Genomic DNA, 17,608 nt, shown 5'->3' with positions numbered 1-17,608 from the left:
GGGCGTCCGAGGTAACCAGGTGCCTGTTATAGAAGATCATTCCCCGCTATGGACTACCTAGGTCAATAGAATCTGACAATGGACCAACCTTTGTCCACTCAGTTCTGCAATAACCCCCCATGCTAGTCAAAATGTGCAGTTTAATAATTATGTGCAGTAATTCTCCCGAGATTTTCTCTCTTTCTAACAGGTGGACCTAGGCCCACTGCTGTTAAAGTTCCTGACCTCACCCCTTGGGTCCACCACACTTAAGTGAAGAAGGCTATTTTAGATTGGACAGTTACACCAAATCCTGATGATCCTCTGAAGCTAACCATCTCCAGAAGAGCGCCAGACGACTGGACAAGTGGATGGGAGGGACGCCCGCGGGCAGCGTCCCCAACGTAGAGACTTTTTTCCCAGCAAATTTTAAGGCACCGCCAGGACTTTTGATATTGGGGCCAGAACTCTTTGATATAGTCACTCTGTGTGTCAGGCCTCTGCAAGGGTGGATATATATTCCTGTGGGTATATGTTAATATATGTAGAGGGAGAAGCCCCTTTCGGATACAGTGTGTTGGGAAGAAATCATGAGAGTATTAAGCATCCACAAGGACAGGTGGGAAAATTGGTTAAGATAATAGGCTCCTCCTCAGAGAGGTGGGACACAACCTCCCAAGAAGCAAGGCAGCTGATAGAGCACGAGTATCAGTGGGCCCTTCAGCAATAAAATAGATATGTCCCAGATAATAATGTCAGCATTTCAGCCACCATTGATCACATGGAAACAATGATAGCCAGGAACCCGCTGAAAACTACAGGAGGTGATCTATGGGGTTGGGTATGTTCTTGGCTGCCTCATGGCAGTTGGCTCAGGCATATTGTGGTATTATTAGCAGGGCCGCTATTAATCCTTTTGCTTCTTTGCCTCTGTATACCCTGCTTCGTGCAATGCTTACAAGGTGTGATGCAAAAAGAATCATGGCCCTTATTGCTCTTCCCCAGGATTATAAACCCGAGAGACCAGGACGAACCTAGGAGATAGGTTGTCCCAAAAGAAGAGGAGGGAATGAAGGGACAGGGAAGGTATTCCCTGTATTTTATATTTAAGTAAATTGCTCTGCTCTGATAAATTGTTTTCTAAAGTAAATTGCTCTGTTAAAATTGCATACTATCCTGCTTTGCTGAATTGGGAAGAGGCCCACTTCCTCTTTCTGCCGGCTAGCAGACAGCGAGCAGCGGCTTTGCAGAAAGGCCAGCTTCCTCTTTCTGCTGGCTAGCAGGGAAGCCCATTTCCTGTTTTTTCTCTCAGCTAAGTAGAAACTGCAGTACTCTCTGCACATGCTCTCTGATGCAGTAATGCAAGAGAAGAACACACGAACAAGGGAAGGAGGGGCGTTTAGATAGCTATATACCATATAAGGAAATAAGCTTAACCTTGCCAGCTGATTGGAGAATTTGAAGAGGTGGGAAGAGATGGGCAGACTCTCAGGTATAAAGATGCTTGTTTATTTGTATCTATGGGCCAGTCTTTTGGGAACGATCCCACTGGCCACCTCTGTGCACAGATTTCAATAAAACTTTTTTCTCCAAAGAAGAATCTTTCCTGGTGCTTTTTGCTCTCTCTTCGGCCCTGGGGACGCAGGCAAACGATTCCCTGGCAAGGATAAGGCTTCAGCCTTCAGTTTATCGCTTTGACATCTGCTGGAAGGGCGTTCCACAGAGCAGGCGCCACTACCAAGAAGGCCCTCTGCCTGGTTCCCTGCAGCTTTGCTTCTCGCAATGAGGGAACCGCCAGAAGGCCCTCGGCGCTGGACCTCAGCGTCCGGGCAGAATGATGGGGGTGGAGACGCTCCTTCTGGACCGAGGCCGTAACAGTTCAAAAGCATCCCAGTGCAAGTAGATAAATAAGTACCACTGCGGTGGGAAGGTAAATGGCGTTTCCGTGCACTCCGGCATTCGTCACAGTGTCCCATTGTGCCAGAAGCAGTTAGTCATGCTGGCCACATGACCCAGAAAGCTGTCAGCGGACAAACGCCGGCTCCTTCAACCTGAAGTAAGATGAACACCGCACCCCATAGTCACCTTTGACTGGACTTAACCATCCTGGGGTCCTTTGCCTTTACCTTTTACTGGCATGTGGCCCTTGGGAGGCCCTTTGGCTGTAAATGCTTCCTTGCCCCTGCTATGATATGTGTGCCACTGTGGGAATAGCAGTGCCTGCAGAACAGGCGAGTTGCAGGGGTAGAGAGGAGGGGGTAAACATTGCCTTGGTTGTTCCGCCCACCGCCGGCGTGTGGCCCTCAGGAGCTTTGGCCCAAAAGGACCTGACTCAAGTTCCCCACCCTGTGGCAAGGATTCGGCCTAGCCTAGCGCCGCCTGGTGCGCCACGCAGGTGCCCCACAACCCCCAGCGACCTATGTATAGCCCTTTCCCCTCCCTGTTTTAGTATAAGGGTATTTGGGAGTGGCTGGGGGTACAGCTTCGCTCCTGAGGCGGCCGCGTTCCGCCCCCCTCCTGCGAGCAGCTGCTAAAACCCGGCGCGGGCGGGGAGCGCGGCGGTCCCGCCTCCGAATGGCGCGGGGAGAGGGCGGGCCGTGGCTTGGGCAGAGGCGAAGCCGGCGTGCCGGCTCACTTGTTGCAGGATGGGCTGCAGGCGCGCTCGGCTGAGGAGGCGCAGGAGGCTCCGGGGCGCCTTCCCGGCGCAGGCACCATGGAGCCGGGCGCTGGCTCTGTCAGGTAGGCGCGGAGCTGCCGGGGGAAGCGCTGGAGCCGCTGGCCCGAGCGTTTGTTGTTTGGTATCCAGGCTGCGGCGCGTCTCTTCGGACTCCGCCGTTGCTCCTTCCTGTATCTCGCGTCCCTTTTCTCCAGCGAGGATGGGTGGTGGGTGCTTTTCCCAAGGAAACGGGAACGATAGGCGTCGGTTGGGGGGGGGGACTACTCCTTTAACCCTCCCACCCCAAAGGTCACGTTGCCAACTTTGTTGCCCAGGCTTGCCAAAAACTTAAAATATAGGCTCCTCCAGCCCGGCCCTTCCTAGTCTCTCAGGGAACTGAAGAGCGCTATGGTTTTTGTTTATCCACCGGATGGAAGTTGGGAACAGGAGAGAAATGCAGCTGTAAATATTTTACCTTGCAAAAGTGGCGTGAGTGTTTTTTAAAGTTTTTTTCAGGGTCGTTTTTCATAGGATTCCTTGTTTAATTGGTCCCCCCCCCCTAATATTTTTATTTATTGTGTATTTTTTAGTCAGTCGTGTTTAAATTTAGGCTGCCTTGGGTCCTGCACTGCGAAAAGGTCGGCTGGGCTAAGTGAGATATAAAATCAGTCAATTAATCAATCCATTAATAAAATCCAGCTTTTTCAGACCCAGAACCCACCTTTAACCCCTTGGCAGTGCTGCTGCTGTTGTGATCCACCTTGGATCAGGCTGTGTGACCTGGCAGTGGGTCGCTTCCCACCAGCCAAAGGCAGCTGGTGTAAGTAATCTCATGGGGCTGAGAAACGGGTAGGGTGGAAGAAGCTGCCTCAAACTAAAGGTCTTATTTAGTCTGGCATCCTTTCTGCCTTCAAAGCAGCCACCTAGATGCCTTTGGGGAGCCCGAAAACAAGAGCATGAGGTCTGTAGTCTTCTCCCTCTCCTGTTTTCCTCCAACGACTGTTATTCAGAGGCAGGCTGCCTGGGCTCTTAACATATATTATTCAGATTGAAAATGGTTTTAACTGATTCTAATGGTTACTCTTCATGTATTTATAGAAGTATTTCTGTGCTTTCATATCATAAAATAGGGTGGTGAGTACAGAACACCATTAAAAGCAATACAGAGAATAATTAAAGTGACTGCAGATGTTTAATTAGACAAAAGCTTGCCTGCATAGAAAGGTCTTCAAGAGACTCCTGAAACTTTGCTGGACTAACACAGTGTGGGACCAACCATCAACTTCTAGTTGAGGCCAGTAAGGTGTCTTTGACACAGGGATGATACTGTATTTTTACATTGTTGTGACCCACTCAGAGTCCTTATGGTGAAGAGTGGGCAAGTAATAATAATAATAGTAATGCTGTTACGACTAGTATCTACAGATAGCCTTATTCCCATAGCGTTTGTCTGTAAGAGTCCTTTGCTGATCAAGTTTTAACTGCAAATAACAACTTCCACTTTTCCTTTCACCTCTTTAAGGAGAAGCGCAGTGCAATCCTCTGTATGTTTGTTCCGTACGAGTTCAGGGAGACTTGCTTCCACAAGAGTGTGTAGGATTGTAGCATTAGGCTTACTTTGGAATAGAAGCCTCTGAGTAAGTTCCATTGGGTTAGTTCATTGGGGCTAGTTTAAGTAGACGTGTAGGATTGTGTTGTTAAGCTTGCAACACAATGCACCAGGCATTATTGGTACTGTCCCCGAAAAGGTTTTTCAAATGACTGCTAGATATGCAGTTTATTCTCTCTTCCCATCACACACACACACATACACCAAAAACCTGTTTGTCTTCCACTTATGTACACATCCTTCACTCTCCCAAAATCTGGATGTGTACTTAGTACAAAGAAACCACTAGTCCAGGGGTAGACAACCTATGGCCCAGGGGCCGGATGCGGCCCAATCACCTTCTCAATCCGGCTTGTGGATGGTCCAGGAATCAGCGTGTTTTTACATGCATAGAACATGTGCTTTTATTTAAAATGCATCTCTGGGTTATTTGCAGGGCATAGGAATTCATTCATATTTTTTTTCAAAATATAGTCCGGCCCACCACATGGTCTGAGGGATGGCAGACCAACCCACAGCTGAAAATGGTTGCTGACCCCCTGCAATAGTCCTTCACTGCTTACACTTACTGTTTGGTGCAAAGTGGGTTTGCCATGCTGTTCTGTTGTTGAATGAGGAGCAGATAAAGGGCCATATGATGAAACCTTTGCAGTATCAGTTTTTATACACACATACATTTGTATTTGGCCAAATCTGTTGTGTGTTTTTTAAACAGAATCTTCACAAAATGATGTACATAAAAGCAAAAGTAAAAATGTAAGAATGAAAGCCCATTTTGCAAAGAAGTAATATATCAAGAGGTTACCAGGGTAGCTTGTCCTTATTCATCCTCTTGGCTAGGTTATTTGAGAAATGTGACCTTTTGACTTGTGCTTAACTTTGGTCTCTGGCTTCCCTGCCTGCAGCTCCCTAAGAACTGCTATGGGAACAGTTCTGCAGCCTCCAAGAAAGTGAGGTGATGAAGGGCAAGGAGGATGGAAAGAGAAGGGAGATTATATGGCTATTAATCAATTGTTTTGGCATTGTGACGGTAAAAAGTGACCTATCTGTGGGAACAAATAAAATCATTATTAACGTAGCACAACCTGGGTGTGTGGCACTTTAGAAAGCAACATAAGCAAAATATAAGTACCTCCTGCCAAGCCTCTTACAATCTCTTAATTTAGATCAAGAAGTTGGAGAGAGGCAAGAAAATTTTGTTACTCATGTAAAACAGAATCTTATACACACTTAACCATGAAGTGATTATTAATGGCACTACTGAGTAAAGGTGTTTAGGGTTGCTCCATTAGTCTTCATACCCAACTGGGGGGGGAGACTAATGAGACTTATCCCATTTACTTGGGAGTAAGCCCCAGTGAATTCCATTAAATGGACTTCTGAGTAGACATGGGTAGGGTTGCACAGTAAGGGGTTAAACGAGTGGCCTCAAAGAAGTGCGTTTTGAGTTGGGATCTGGAGGACGAGAGTAAGGTAGCAACATTGCTGTGATCTTTAGAAGCTGAGTCACAAATCAGAAGTCCTCAGTTTTCTGTGCAAACTATTATCAACATTGAATTTGCTTCTGTTTTTAAGCAAAGGCAAATCTGCCTTTAAGGCTTCTTATTTTGGATATTTGAACGGTTGAGACGCAACTGATCTAACTAAATTGGAGTATCTACTCTTGCTTAATAACATAACTACCATGATAACTTGTACCATGTTTAACAAAGACCATCATTCTTTACAAGAACCCCACAGGCATTTGGTGTTTGCTGTGGACTGCCATCTCCCTTGTGTCCGTCTCTGATACAAAGAACCAGCCTCTGCTCAGGAATATGAAAAGTGTGAACCCCTCTACCATAACAGCACAAAACTGGGGTACTACCCAAAGCTCTCACAGCTTTGTGTTGTTGTTGTTTTGTTGTTGTTCACAGAGATTTTGAAGCATAGAATTTTGGCAGGTGGCAAGAGTCAGGGAAGACAGTCATCCTTATGAGATAACTACTGACTCTCTTGCACGTTTTCCTGTGTGCAAGAAAGTACCGGTATGTTAAGAGGGTACAGGCCAGGGGGCTTGCATGGATGGGGCAGGCTACACAGTGACAGTAGGCTCTTGGCATATTGGCTTTGTCTGTTTGGCGGTAGATAAAGTTTTAAGTGTTAGAATCACATAATTTTTGGAAGGGACTCTGAAAGTTGAAGTAAATTAATCTGTTTTAGTGTGTTAACTTTTGTATGTTTCAAAGTACTTTGGAATTTTTTCTTGATTTCGCTGTTTCATCTTTTGGTAAACTGGGGTTTTTGTTGTTGTTTTACACAATCAAGTGGTGTATAAATTTTATAAAATAAGTAATTTAGTCATTGATCCAGATCAATACGCATAGTAGTCCTGGGCTGAGCTTCATCTAGAGCAGTTTCCCAAACTTGGGTCTCCAGCTGTTTTTGGACTACAACTCCCATCATCCCTAGCTAGCAGGACTGGTGGTAAGGGATGATAGGAATTGTAGTCCACAAACAGCTGTTTGGGAAACTCTGATCTAGAGTAGCTCAAGGCACCTCCAACAGCTAGGCTAACTCTTCCCTCCCCAACAGCACTCTGCAGGAAGATTTCCCCACCTCCCTGGGAACAGTGACTGAAGTATGCTCCCCGCCCAACCTAATTGTAGTGTGAGGGGCACTTTGGGGTGGGGCATCATGTACCTGGCCCATATGACTTGCTTAAAGCAGTCCTAGCATCAGTTGGCAATCTCACCATAAAGGAACAGTGCCATTTGAAAGCACCCGTGTTAAGTAAAATCAAAATGGTATGGCTGGACTAGATTATCCAATGTACCCCATATGTACCAATGTACCAATAACTTCTGTTTTTTCAGGTTCCAATGCAGTGGATTGACAGCATTTGCCACAAGTAAGTAATCATTTCCTTGCAGTATATATGCTTTGATTAAGGAAGGGATGCTAGAGATTAGATGCCGAAGTCCTGAAAACTAGCCCAGAAACTTTAGTTGGTTGGGTTCTTTCTATTCTCCTTGCAGTCTGCAAAGTATAAAAGCCTTATATTGGTCCAAATGTAATTCTAGCAACTGTCTGAATACCGATAAGGTTTTCTGCTTTATGAGATCTGGTACCACACATCATCCCCAAGTGCAATTCTTATTGAAAATGCTAAGAACTCCAAATGACTCAGACTGGTGTGAATTAGCATTGCTTCCTTCTCGATGGACATATATTAATACATACACATCAGCAAATCAACCTGGTGCCAAGAGGAGAGAGGCCTCCACTCATTCCAAGCTCCCCACAACCCAATGTAAGGCAGTTTGGAGTGCTCTGCCCATTTCAAATATACTTTTTATTATATCCATACAATAGGAATATATTTTTCTATTGACCTTAGGGAGACACCCCAGGAATTCCAAATGGCCTTGGCTTGAGATAGCATTGGGCTTGGAATTGTGCACATAGGCAGGCACAGTCAAGCTTCATACTTTGAGAAGTTTCATCCTTTGGGAACGCTACTCCAAGCTATTGTGTTTACCATCCCAGTGAAATTTACTTGGTTCTCTCTCTTTCATTCTGATTTTCTTTCTTTTTAGCCGGGGTTAGAATTTGAAAAGGGACCAGCTTTTTGAGGCTCCATGAACAGCTCAAACAGCCGCCTAGAGAGGCGGAAGGAACAATGTCATGCCAGCTGCAGTATAAATTACCAATTAGAAAAGCTGTCATGGGTGTGTTTCATGTGAGGACAAAGCATGAGCTGTTTACGACCAGAAGGCCAGAGGGATGTGCGTATGCACGCCTGCTGCTCCCATAAAGATAGCCTTTATCTTTCTACTCTAAAGTGGAGAAAGCCACAAACTTTTATTAAGAGTTTAAACTTTTTATTTTCGAATAGAAAGGATGAAACTATTAACACAAGCCAAATAGTGTTAGCTCAAAGGGGCTTTGTAAAAATTAAAAAAATATCAGTTTATAGTTATTTGGGGTCTGTTGAATTGCACCTCCTAAAAAGTATTGCATTACCTGTTTGGTGTGCTCAATATTGTAATCCATCTTAATTGTACAAGGGAGCGGTCCTGGCTCCCGTCCAGGAGAGGTGACGCCACAGCTGCATTCAAAGCCCTGCTGTGAAAGCCAGTCAGGCTGCAAGATAGGGGTGGGTGGTTTCTTCCCCATTTTGCAGAAAGAGCCAGTTCAAGCCCATCACTGGTAGATGAACTTGCTGAACTTGGGTCACAGTGGGTCTTCAGTCAGCTCAGCTCCGTCCCTCCCTGCCACAGAAATATCCCTATTCTTTTGCCAGTGGGGATCTCATTGATGGCAGTTTCCACCCATCTTCAATTATGGTAGGTGTAGTTAGAATACATATTGGTGGATCCCAGAAAATGGACACAATTGCTGCTTCCTAACCCATTCCAAGGTGGTGGATTGAGCTTTAGGATTGCTCTGTGAGGCTGCAGTCATGTGCATACTCATCTGGGAGTAAGCCCTGTTGAATATGGTAGGAATTACATCTGAGTAAATATGCATAGCGTCACGTTGTAAAGCAAGCGGGGATGAATGGATCAGTTTATTTCTGGTGCATATCAATTTTGTGTGCTAATTCATAAGTCAATTCTGTCTCATTTTTGCATTCCGCAGCTTTTTGCCATCTGCAAATTTCATATTTAAATATGTGTTTTATATTGGTTATCCTAAAGTGTTTATTTGTCCAAGTGTTTATATACGGCTCTCTTGCAGAACATCAGGGCAGCATATAGCAATACAAAGACCTTTAAAAGCAACACAGAACAATCATTAAAATTTGCTTTGGTCGCTAGTAATTTTAAACCACTGCATAGGACTATTAGCAACCCCCTGCCTCCTCCCCTGCACAGAGAACATTGGACTGTATGGAACTTAATTATTCTCATGGTAGACCTATTGAGATTGATAGACCCAAGTTAGTCATGTCAATTATTTTGAATGGGTGTCCTCTGAGTAGGGCTAACATTAGATGAAATGACATTTGAAGAAATACGAAATCTAAATGAAAACTTCATTCCAATCACACAGTATTCTGGAAGGTGAGGATCAGGTATGTTCACATTCGTTAAAGCAAGTAACTGGGAAATTAGATGAGCGAAGCAAACGTAGTGATATGGAATTGGTGAAACTTATAATAGGTACTGCTTCTTCTCTCCAGCTCCTCTCCTCTCAATGGAAGTAGTCAGTGATTGGGATATTGACCATGCGGGCTTTGTCCAGAAAAATTACTTTGGACTCGCAGATACTTTAAGCTTAAAGAGCAATATGGTAATTTTTGTAAAAAATGCATCAAGATAGAGAATAGTGAGCTATGTCGTGACTCAAGCTCATTAGCCTTACATTTCTTATCCTGACAGGCACAGGTACCTCCCAGTCCCAATGCTGCCACCTTTTTAACAGGAGATGCCTGGACTTGAATCTCTTGTGTGCAAAACCATGCGATTTAAACCTTGGGCTATGGCCCTTCTTACCTCAAAAACAGCTTTTAAAATATGCACTCCCCCTTTTCCCCCACCTCAGTGTGGGTGTCACAAAATCTTCACACAAAGAAGAAAGCAAAACACAAAAAAAGGACGGCGAGGGGGTTTCGGTGGAGAGAGAAGACTACAGCTGCGTACGCCAAAGGATGGGGTATTGTTGGTGAAACCCATCTGAGTAATAGCTAGGGAAACAGGGCAAGTTGCTTTCCTGCATTCACATTTAGGAAAATTAGGGTTTTCAGTAAGATAGAATATTAGCATATTCCCCCACAGGAAGGTTGTACAGGAAAACAGGAAGCAGGTGGTAATTACTGATAATGGGATAATTGTTGTATTGTGTGATCTCTACCCCTCTCCTGCCATTTTGCTTTAGGAGCTCCCCAGAAAGATAGTTTTAAGCATGTTGTATCTAAGCAACACTGCAAGCGGGGCCATCTTTTGTTTGCCTTTTGCAATGACTTGGGAATGGGATTTGCTAGCATTGCACGTTTGCTTTACGTCCATCTAGGACATCCGCAGAATGGGAAACAATGATTCTATCACTTTTATTCTTGCCTTCTTTAAACAAAACATAGTTTACAATATAGCTGTTCTAGTTTGCACGTGACACTTCTAATTTGCATAGAATTTGCATGACACTCCTGTACCTATTTTACAGATGGGGACCAGAATCATTTCAGAAAGCAGCCACAGATTTCCAGCCTAGGGAAATCACATGAATCTTTCCCCTGGGATTGGAGTTCCCCAGGGCTGCTCATTCTGTGGTTAGACGTCACTCAACTGGCCCTGACCGTCCCACTGAATCATTGAAATGTTAACATAGCTACGTGGAAGCTACTCCTGCATGGCTAGGGCGGTAGCTGGCAGAAATCAAGCCTTAAGACTGGGAAGAGCCTGGTTCAAATCTCCGCTCAGCTATGAAGTTCGCTGAGTGACCTTGAGCCAGTTACATTCCTTCTCTCCCTACCTCACAGGGTAGTTGCGAAAATAATGTGTGTGTGTGTGTGTGTGTGTGTGTGTGTGTGTGTGTGTGTAAGAATTTGTAAGACACCCTGGGGTCCTTGGAGGAGAGGTGGGATAAAACAATAAAACTTGCCTAAATGCTTTAAAGCAGCCACATCCAACCTGGTGCCTTCAAGATATTTTGGACTACAACTCCTACCCAGCTGAGGCTGATGGGAGTTGTAGTCTAAAACTGTTGGAAGGCACCAGGTTGTGGGGGAGGCTGCTCTAAAGGATTGAAGCAAAGGTGTTTTACACTTTCAGGATTGATCTCAAATCCATGACATTGGTAGCTAGGCAACAAACAAACAGCTTACATTTCTAGGAAACTCCCTCTGACACACACATATACACTCACACTTTGCTTTGAGATTGCTGTGAGGAAATGAGGCCTCTGGAATAATTGGTGCAGAGCCAGATGGCAGCATGTGCAATAGCCATGCATAAAGGCAGCATTTAGAAACAGTTTCCCTGAAGTCTTGTCTCTCTTGAAATTGCTTCTTGGGAGATAGACATCTGTTATCTGCAGCATCCACATTGTATTCTCTTCAGTTGTCCTATGTCTTTTTTGCCGTTGTTTTTTTTTTAAGGTTTATCAGCACAGGACAGAAGGGTGTTGTCTCAGGAAGAGTGCTAGCTTTGTATAAAAAGAAACCACACACAGCATAGAGATTTGAAGAAGAAAACAGCACTGAGCCTTTGAAAACATTAGCATCACCTTGCATTTGCACAGAGATGGTGGCTTACACGGGTTGTGTAATATCTTGCCATGACAGAAAATCTGGTCTGGATTTGCAAACATGAGATAGTCGTCCTAAGTACAGAGCTCAGGCTTGGGAGCTAGGAGATGCGAGATTTCCCCCACCCTTGTCTTATCATCACATTTCTAACATCCAATGTGCAGGTAATAAAAAGAAGATTAATCTCTTGTGTTAGTGCCATTCTGAGGTTTGCAGAGCATATAGAGGAGCTTAAGTGGGAATTGGTTGGGAAGTGCAGAGTTTAATTGTTGTACTTTTGTGTTTGCTGCTGTGTGTGGTATCCCTTAATCTGTAGGCACTGAGGCAGCGCTTGTGTTATTCCTTGTGTTTTCAAGGTCACTATACAATGGATGGAAGGACAGACTCATTGGTGATGACTGTGCACTTGCTTGCCAAATGTGGACACGCGTTGCCCTTGCAGCAAGCCCTCAATCAGCTTCAAGAATGGATCTGCCTGGACGTGCGCCTCTTCCTTGTCTCGGAACGCACTTCTCCCATTAAGTATTATGAGACGTACCGCCAGAGAAGCTCCAGGTTCCCTGGGACATCTGTCCTACTTTTCCTGCATGAGGACTTAGGGGAAGAGCGGATTTTCCAAGTCCACGACTTTTTCCAGCGCCCACCATGGCAGCGAGTCCACCTGGAGATTGCCGGCAGGAAGCTGTCCTCCCACGCCCTTGACGACCAGGACTTCTACGGGCTGGACGAGCACATGCCCGTGTGGGGACTGAGGCAAGTTCATTACGGCACGGAAATCCTGCGCGTCACACTCTACTGTAGCTTTGATAACTACGCCGATGCAGTGAGGCTCTACGAGACGATCCTGCAGAAGGAAGCGACGGTGCAGAAAAGCAGCTTCTGTGCCTTCGTACTGTACGTGACGGAGAGCATTGCGGTCCAGCTCTGCTTGAAGCAGCTGCCTCTGGGAATATGCGTTGACTCGAAGGAGTCTTCGGTGTTGCAGTTCAAGGTGCATGAAATCGGACAGCTGGTGCCGCTTCTGCCTAATCCCTGCATTCCTATTAGCAGCACTAGGTGGCAAACCGAAGACTACGAAGGGAACAAGATCCTGTTTCAGGTATTGCTTGGTTTATAAATGGTGGGCGCAATCTGCAAGGGGGAATGGCTGTAGCTCAGGGGGCAGAGGATTCGCTTTGCATGCAGAAGGTCCCTGGTTCAATTCCCAGCATCTCCATGTAGGACTGGAAAATAATTCTGTCTGAAACCCTAGAGACCCACTGCCAATTGATATAGACCATACTGAGCTAAATGGACCAAAGGTCTTGACTCAGCATAAGGCATATCCCTATGTACCACCGATGAACCTCTCTTTACTGCATTGGATATTGCATTAACACAGCAGCAGACACTGTTAGACTGCTTGTTGTTGAGGGTTTCTTGAATTATGATCGTAATGCTGCCTGAATTTATTCATAACCCTTTTCCCCTTTTGCGTTTATTTCTTTTAAAAACGGGGATGCCCATGTTCCTGTACCCCAGTTAAAGCTGAATATTTATGTTGGGATTTTTCTCCTGCCTTCATCCTGAGTCACAACGTTAAAACGATGGTTTTTACTCCAACAAAACTGGGAAGTGTATCACGGAAGTCTAATAGGAATTAAAATTCCTCATATTTGCTTTGCCTTTAGCCATTAAAAGACAAATAACATGCTAAAATGCTTCTGGGAAGTGTCTGGACTTAAGCATGCTTGTAGGCAAGTCAGTTACTATTTTGCAAAAATAACTCTTCCAGGGAGGGGGTGTATTACAAAACATACTTTAAGAAAACGCCACAAATCACTGTTATAACTATATGTGAAAAATGCTTGTGAACTTAACTGCATGGACCAACTCCAATGTTTTATGGAGTTTTGTAGTTTGGGGGCAGTAGCAGGAACACACACACACACACACACTTTTTTCTTGTTTTTCTTGGTCTTTGTACATGGTATATCTTACTGGTGTCATGTGTTTCATCTCTTACCAATCTATATTCATAAAAAGACTTTTAAAGTCAGGTGCTGGGAGCCTGTGGCCGTCTGTATGTTGGACTGTATGTAGTAAAGGTAAAGGGACCCCTGACCATTAGGTCCAGTTGTGACCGACTCCGGGGTTGCGGCGCTCATCTCGCTTTATTGGCCGAGGGAGCAGGCGTACAGCTTCCGGGTCATGTGGCCAGCATGACTAAGCCACTTCTGGTGAACCAGAGCAGCGCACGGAAACACCGTTTACCTTCCCGCCGGAGCGGTACCTATTTATCTACTTGCACTTTGAGGTGCTTTCGAACTGCTAGGTTAGCAAGAGCTGGAACTGAGCAACAGGAGCTCACCCAGTCACAGGGATTCAGACCGCTGACCTTCTGGTTCGCAAGTCCTAGGCTCTGTGGTTTAACCCACACGCCACCTGTATGTTGGACTACAACTCCCATAATCCCTGACCATTGGCCATACTTGATAGGGGGGACTGAGGGAAGTTGGGAATCCAACATCATCTGGAGGACCACCCTGTTCCAACTGCTTTCATAACACAAAACACTTTAGTTTACATCTACATCCAGTGTTAAGGTAATGCATCAGAGCCACAAGTATTGCTCATGGGCTGCCACCTCGTGGTTTGGTTTGTTGTGTTCTGTAGCTCAACAAAAGCATCTCACGGTGAGTGGGGCATATCTGGCAAATGCTGCTCCCATGAAATGCCTCAACCAGTCTTATATGACAAGGAGACATCTCAACTGGAAGTGAAGGTGCATGAGGGAAGCACTCTTAGGACACCACAACCTCTGGACAACTGCTGGGTACAATGATGCATCTGGAGACTTTAGAGGCAGGTCCCAATGGGGAGGATACTTAGGAGTGGGAAAGCAGACACCGGTGCAAAGGAAATACTTTACTAAGGAGGAAAGAGTTACGGTATAGACTGCAGAAGAAGGAAATAAAGGAAAGAGGTTGTCTTCAACCTCAGCAAGGGCTGAGGAACTAGAGGAAGGAAGAAGGAAGAGTCTGGGGCTGTTCATTCTATTGGTGAGCCAAGAGAAGACAAAGGAAGGAAGAGGGAACATAGGAAAAGTGTATATTCACATAGAAAGCAATCTGGTGATGAAATGAGGGTAAGCAGATTCTGAGCAAGGCCCTCAGCAGAAAGTCTGAGGATCTTTGGGACGCATTAGGCAGGGCAGCTGCCATTTGAAATCCAGAAATGACCAAGTTGGTGAATTAACTAGGTGAGAGGCTCAAGAGAATTTTCTGTGATTCTAGTTAAGGTGCTAAGCTTATTGAGCATTACTCCGCCATGTAGGTGTGCCAATAGTAACACTGGGTCTATCACTCAGCTCTGGCGTGGAATTGTTCACATCTGTGTGTCGCCTTCCATTTTCTCCTCTATCCATTCAGAGAATAATATTGGTTTGGAGGGTTTTTTTAGGGGAGTTAAGTCAAAATAAAGATAATAAAGATTGCCATAAGGGCAAGAAATGCTTTCACTGAAAGGATTTAAAGCATTAGAAAACATGGCCCTCACGGAATACTGTTTTCAAGTGGTGTCCTAATGATAGTTCGTGTTTGTACGTTCTCACATGTATTTGTTTGGATTAATAGACCTTAAAGTTCATTGCAAAAACCAATTATAATGCTATTTCACAACATCACATTTTGTAACAGCAGCATTGTATTGATTCTAAAAACTATCTATGCCAGTTTTGTAAGAAAAATACAAACATACATGTCAGGGACTCAGGAGCAGAAGCACAGGGGAGAGAGGAAATGGAGAGCGAAGGGGAGGAATCCGAGGGCAGCGTAGGGGAGTATGACAGTGACCCGAGAGATTCCATGAGCTTCTCCAGCGAATCAGAAGATTCCCAGAAGGGGGCGCCGATGGTCAGGGCAAGGGGGGTCCCGGGGGGACGCACCAGAAACAAGGGGCCAGCGGGGACTCCCAAAGCAGCAGCGGGGGATCAGGACCAGCTTCCCCACCAGAGCGTAGTGGGGGGGAAGAGTCACATGTGTCAGGACCAGCGTCTCCTCCAGCAGGGAGAGAAGATGAGTCAGGGCTGACCACGCCTCCATCGGAAAGTGGGGGAACGGAGGGGAGGTCAGTTCCAGCTAGCCTCCCCGAAGGGGGGAGCAGTGGCAGCAGCAGTGCAATGGTCAGGAGGAAAGTTGCAGGCTGGGCGCGCGCGCCAAGTTCAAATGTACAGGCGCGCGGGACAGCAGGAAACCCGGATTGGGAACCAGGTCCTAAAGCCCGCCGGAGGGAGGGGGAAGATTCAGGGGACTCAGCGTCAGAAGAGTCTAGGAAGGGCGAGACCCCGACGGACAGGCGGACCCAGAGGAGGAAAGAGCAAAGGAAGAGGTGGAGCAAGGCCAGGGTCTTAAACTGGTGTCTGGGGGGAGGAGATTCAGACGGAGCTTCAGCGGTCTAGAGTTTGAGACGTAGGGCTGCACGTTGCGGCTGTGAAAGTGAAACTGAACGTCAATAAAGACTTTCGTACTTAACAACGAAGCGGCGTTGGTCCTTTGTGAGCTGGGACCTCGGGCAGCTCTGACAATACATAATACGTCACTTTACTCCATCTTCTTCCATGAGTTTTTGCCCTTCATGAAAGGGATATGATTTTAAAGTTCTTGGTAGAAGCCTCTTTAACTATTGATTTGTGGATGGTGGTTCCACAGGGGCAGGTGGAGTTTTGATCCCATGATGGATGATGCTTAACCTCATTTTTTTTGTTTTATTTTATAGGTTCAAGGCAACTCAAAGCACACTGGGAATCAAGACTCCTCTTCCGGCTGGCACAGCCATGAACACGAGGAAGGGCCCCTTCACTACCCCTCCAGTCCATCTCCACTGGCCATAAGAAAAATTGCAGTACAGCCCAAAAACCGGACAGTTCGAGCCATGAAGAATAAAAGCAAATCCTCACGAGAAGTTGCATATGCTCCGGGAAGTGTTTGCAGTCACTCGCCAAGCAACTTTTGCTCTTCATCCCAGTCATATAGACCAGCAGGTTCTTCTCTCCAGGGCTTAGGCCGTTCTCAAACGAACTTGGCCACTAAATTGAGACATTCCAGTCATGAACTCTGGCCTCATCAAAGGGAGGAGGAGACTAATGTTGACACAGGCAACAAAGTGATCCTTTCCGAATGCAGTGATTCGCCACTAAATAGATTTTCACAAGACATACAGAAAGCGCTTCTACAGTCTCAGGCATCCTGCTGTTTGTTAACAGGATCAGGCTCCATGATCAGCTTGCACTCTGAGGGCAGAAACAATCCGTTGTCATCACATATTGCCAAGAGGAATAAAGGATCAGGACAGGTACCATCAAGTTTTCCCTTGGGAGCATCCAAAACAAGCCGTGGAAATGGAAAGGATGATGATGAAGAATTCTTTATATGACTTTTTAAGTATAAATCTTGTTCTAGATTTTATTTTAAGTGCCTTATTTCTGAAATAACACTAAAGAACTAACTGTATGCTGCACAACGACTCTGTCCTTGTGTAGATACCCCAGCTGCCTATACTACCTTTTATGTTAGTGTTAAAAAAGAAAGGCTAAACGTAGTTTGCAAGAGAGCAAATAAGGTTATGGACTAGTGATTAATGCTAGGAGATTAAAAAGAAGAAGAGGACTGTGAGAGAAGTTTCACACACTGGAGGATTACTGTGCAATAGATTGAAACAAGCCATTCATTTCAGTGTTCCACAAGCTCACTAAAATCCATTAGCAACCTGGGAGAGATGAACTTGTTCTGCTTCTATGAGCTTTCAGCATCCCTGTGCTGCCACCAGTTGGTGGCACAATATTTCCACATTCTAGAGAGATGCGCTTAGCTATGCAGAAGAACTTCGCACTCATGGGACCAGATATCTGAATTCATACAACATCATCTCATTTAAGAGTCTCTGGGGAGCTGAACGGCTCTATTCCCATAGTTTGCATTTGGCTCCTCTCTGTGAGGGAGCAGCACACTTTGTGATTATGACTTTGCGCTAGGAGCCTTTCTGTTATGTACTGAGTTGAATAGGATCCAAACTGCAGCAGTCTGATTGGTCCTAGAACAATAGGATCCAAAAGGCAGCAGTCTGATTGGTCCTAGAACAATAGGATTCAGAATGC

The 17,608-nt window shown here is 45.5% G+C and overlaps 1 protein-coding gene across 7 annotated transcripts; it reads left to right on the top strand.

Moving 5' to 3' along the window:
• The first annotated feature begins 2,553 nt into the window (after nucleotides 1-2,553).
• Nucleotides 2,554-16,919, top strand: FAM124B (family with sequence similarity 124 member B). Of its 7 annotated transcripts, XM_053390035.1 has the most exons (6): nucleotides 2,554-2,718; nucleotides 5,975-6,104; nucleotides 7,100-7,134; nucleotides 7,346-7,536; nucleotides 11,832-12,574; nucleotides 16,231-16,919. In XM_053390035.1, exons 3-6 carry the CDS (start codon nucleotides 7,106-7,108, stop codon nucleotides 16,885-16,887), a joined length of 1,620 nt encoding a protein of 539 aa, XP_053246010.1. In that variant the 5' UTR covers nucleotides 2,554-2,718; nucleotides 5,975-6,104; nucleotides 7,100-7,105; the 3' UTR covers nucleotides 16,888-16,919. The 7 variants fall into 7 exon arrangements, with proteins under 7 accessions (XP_053246010.1, XP_053246009.1, XP_053246012.1 ...); XM_053390034.1 differs by lacking the exon at nucleotides 5,975-6,104; XM_053390033.1 differs by lacking the exons at nucleotides 2,554-2,718; nucleotides 5,975-6,104 and adding an exon at nucleotides 2,758-3,124.
• Nucleotides 16,920-17,608: the final 689 nt, after the last annotated feature.

Source organism: Podarcis raffonei, chromosome 5 (assembly GCF_027172205.1).
Source record: "Podarcis raffonei isolate rPodRaf1 chromosome 5, rPodRaf1.pri, whole genome shotgun sequence".
Lineage (NCBI taxonomy): Eukaryota > Metazoa > Chordata > Lepidosauria > Squamata > Lacertidae > Podarcis > Podarcis raffonei.
Note: the sequence above shows the minus strand (reverse complement) of the source record. Positions and strands in the feature narration are given on the sequence as shown.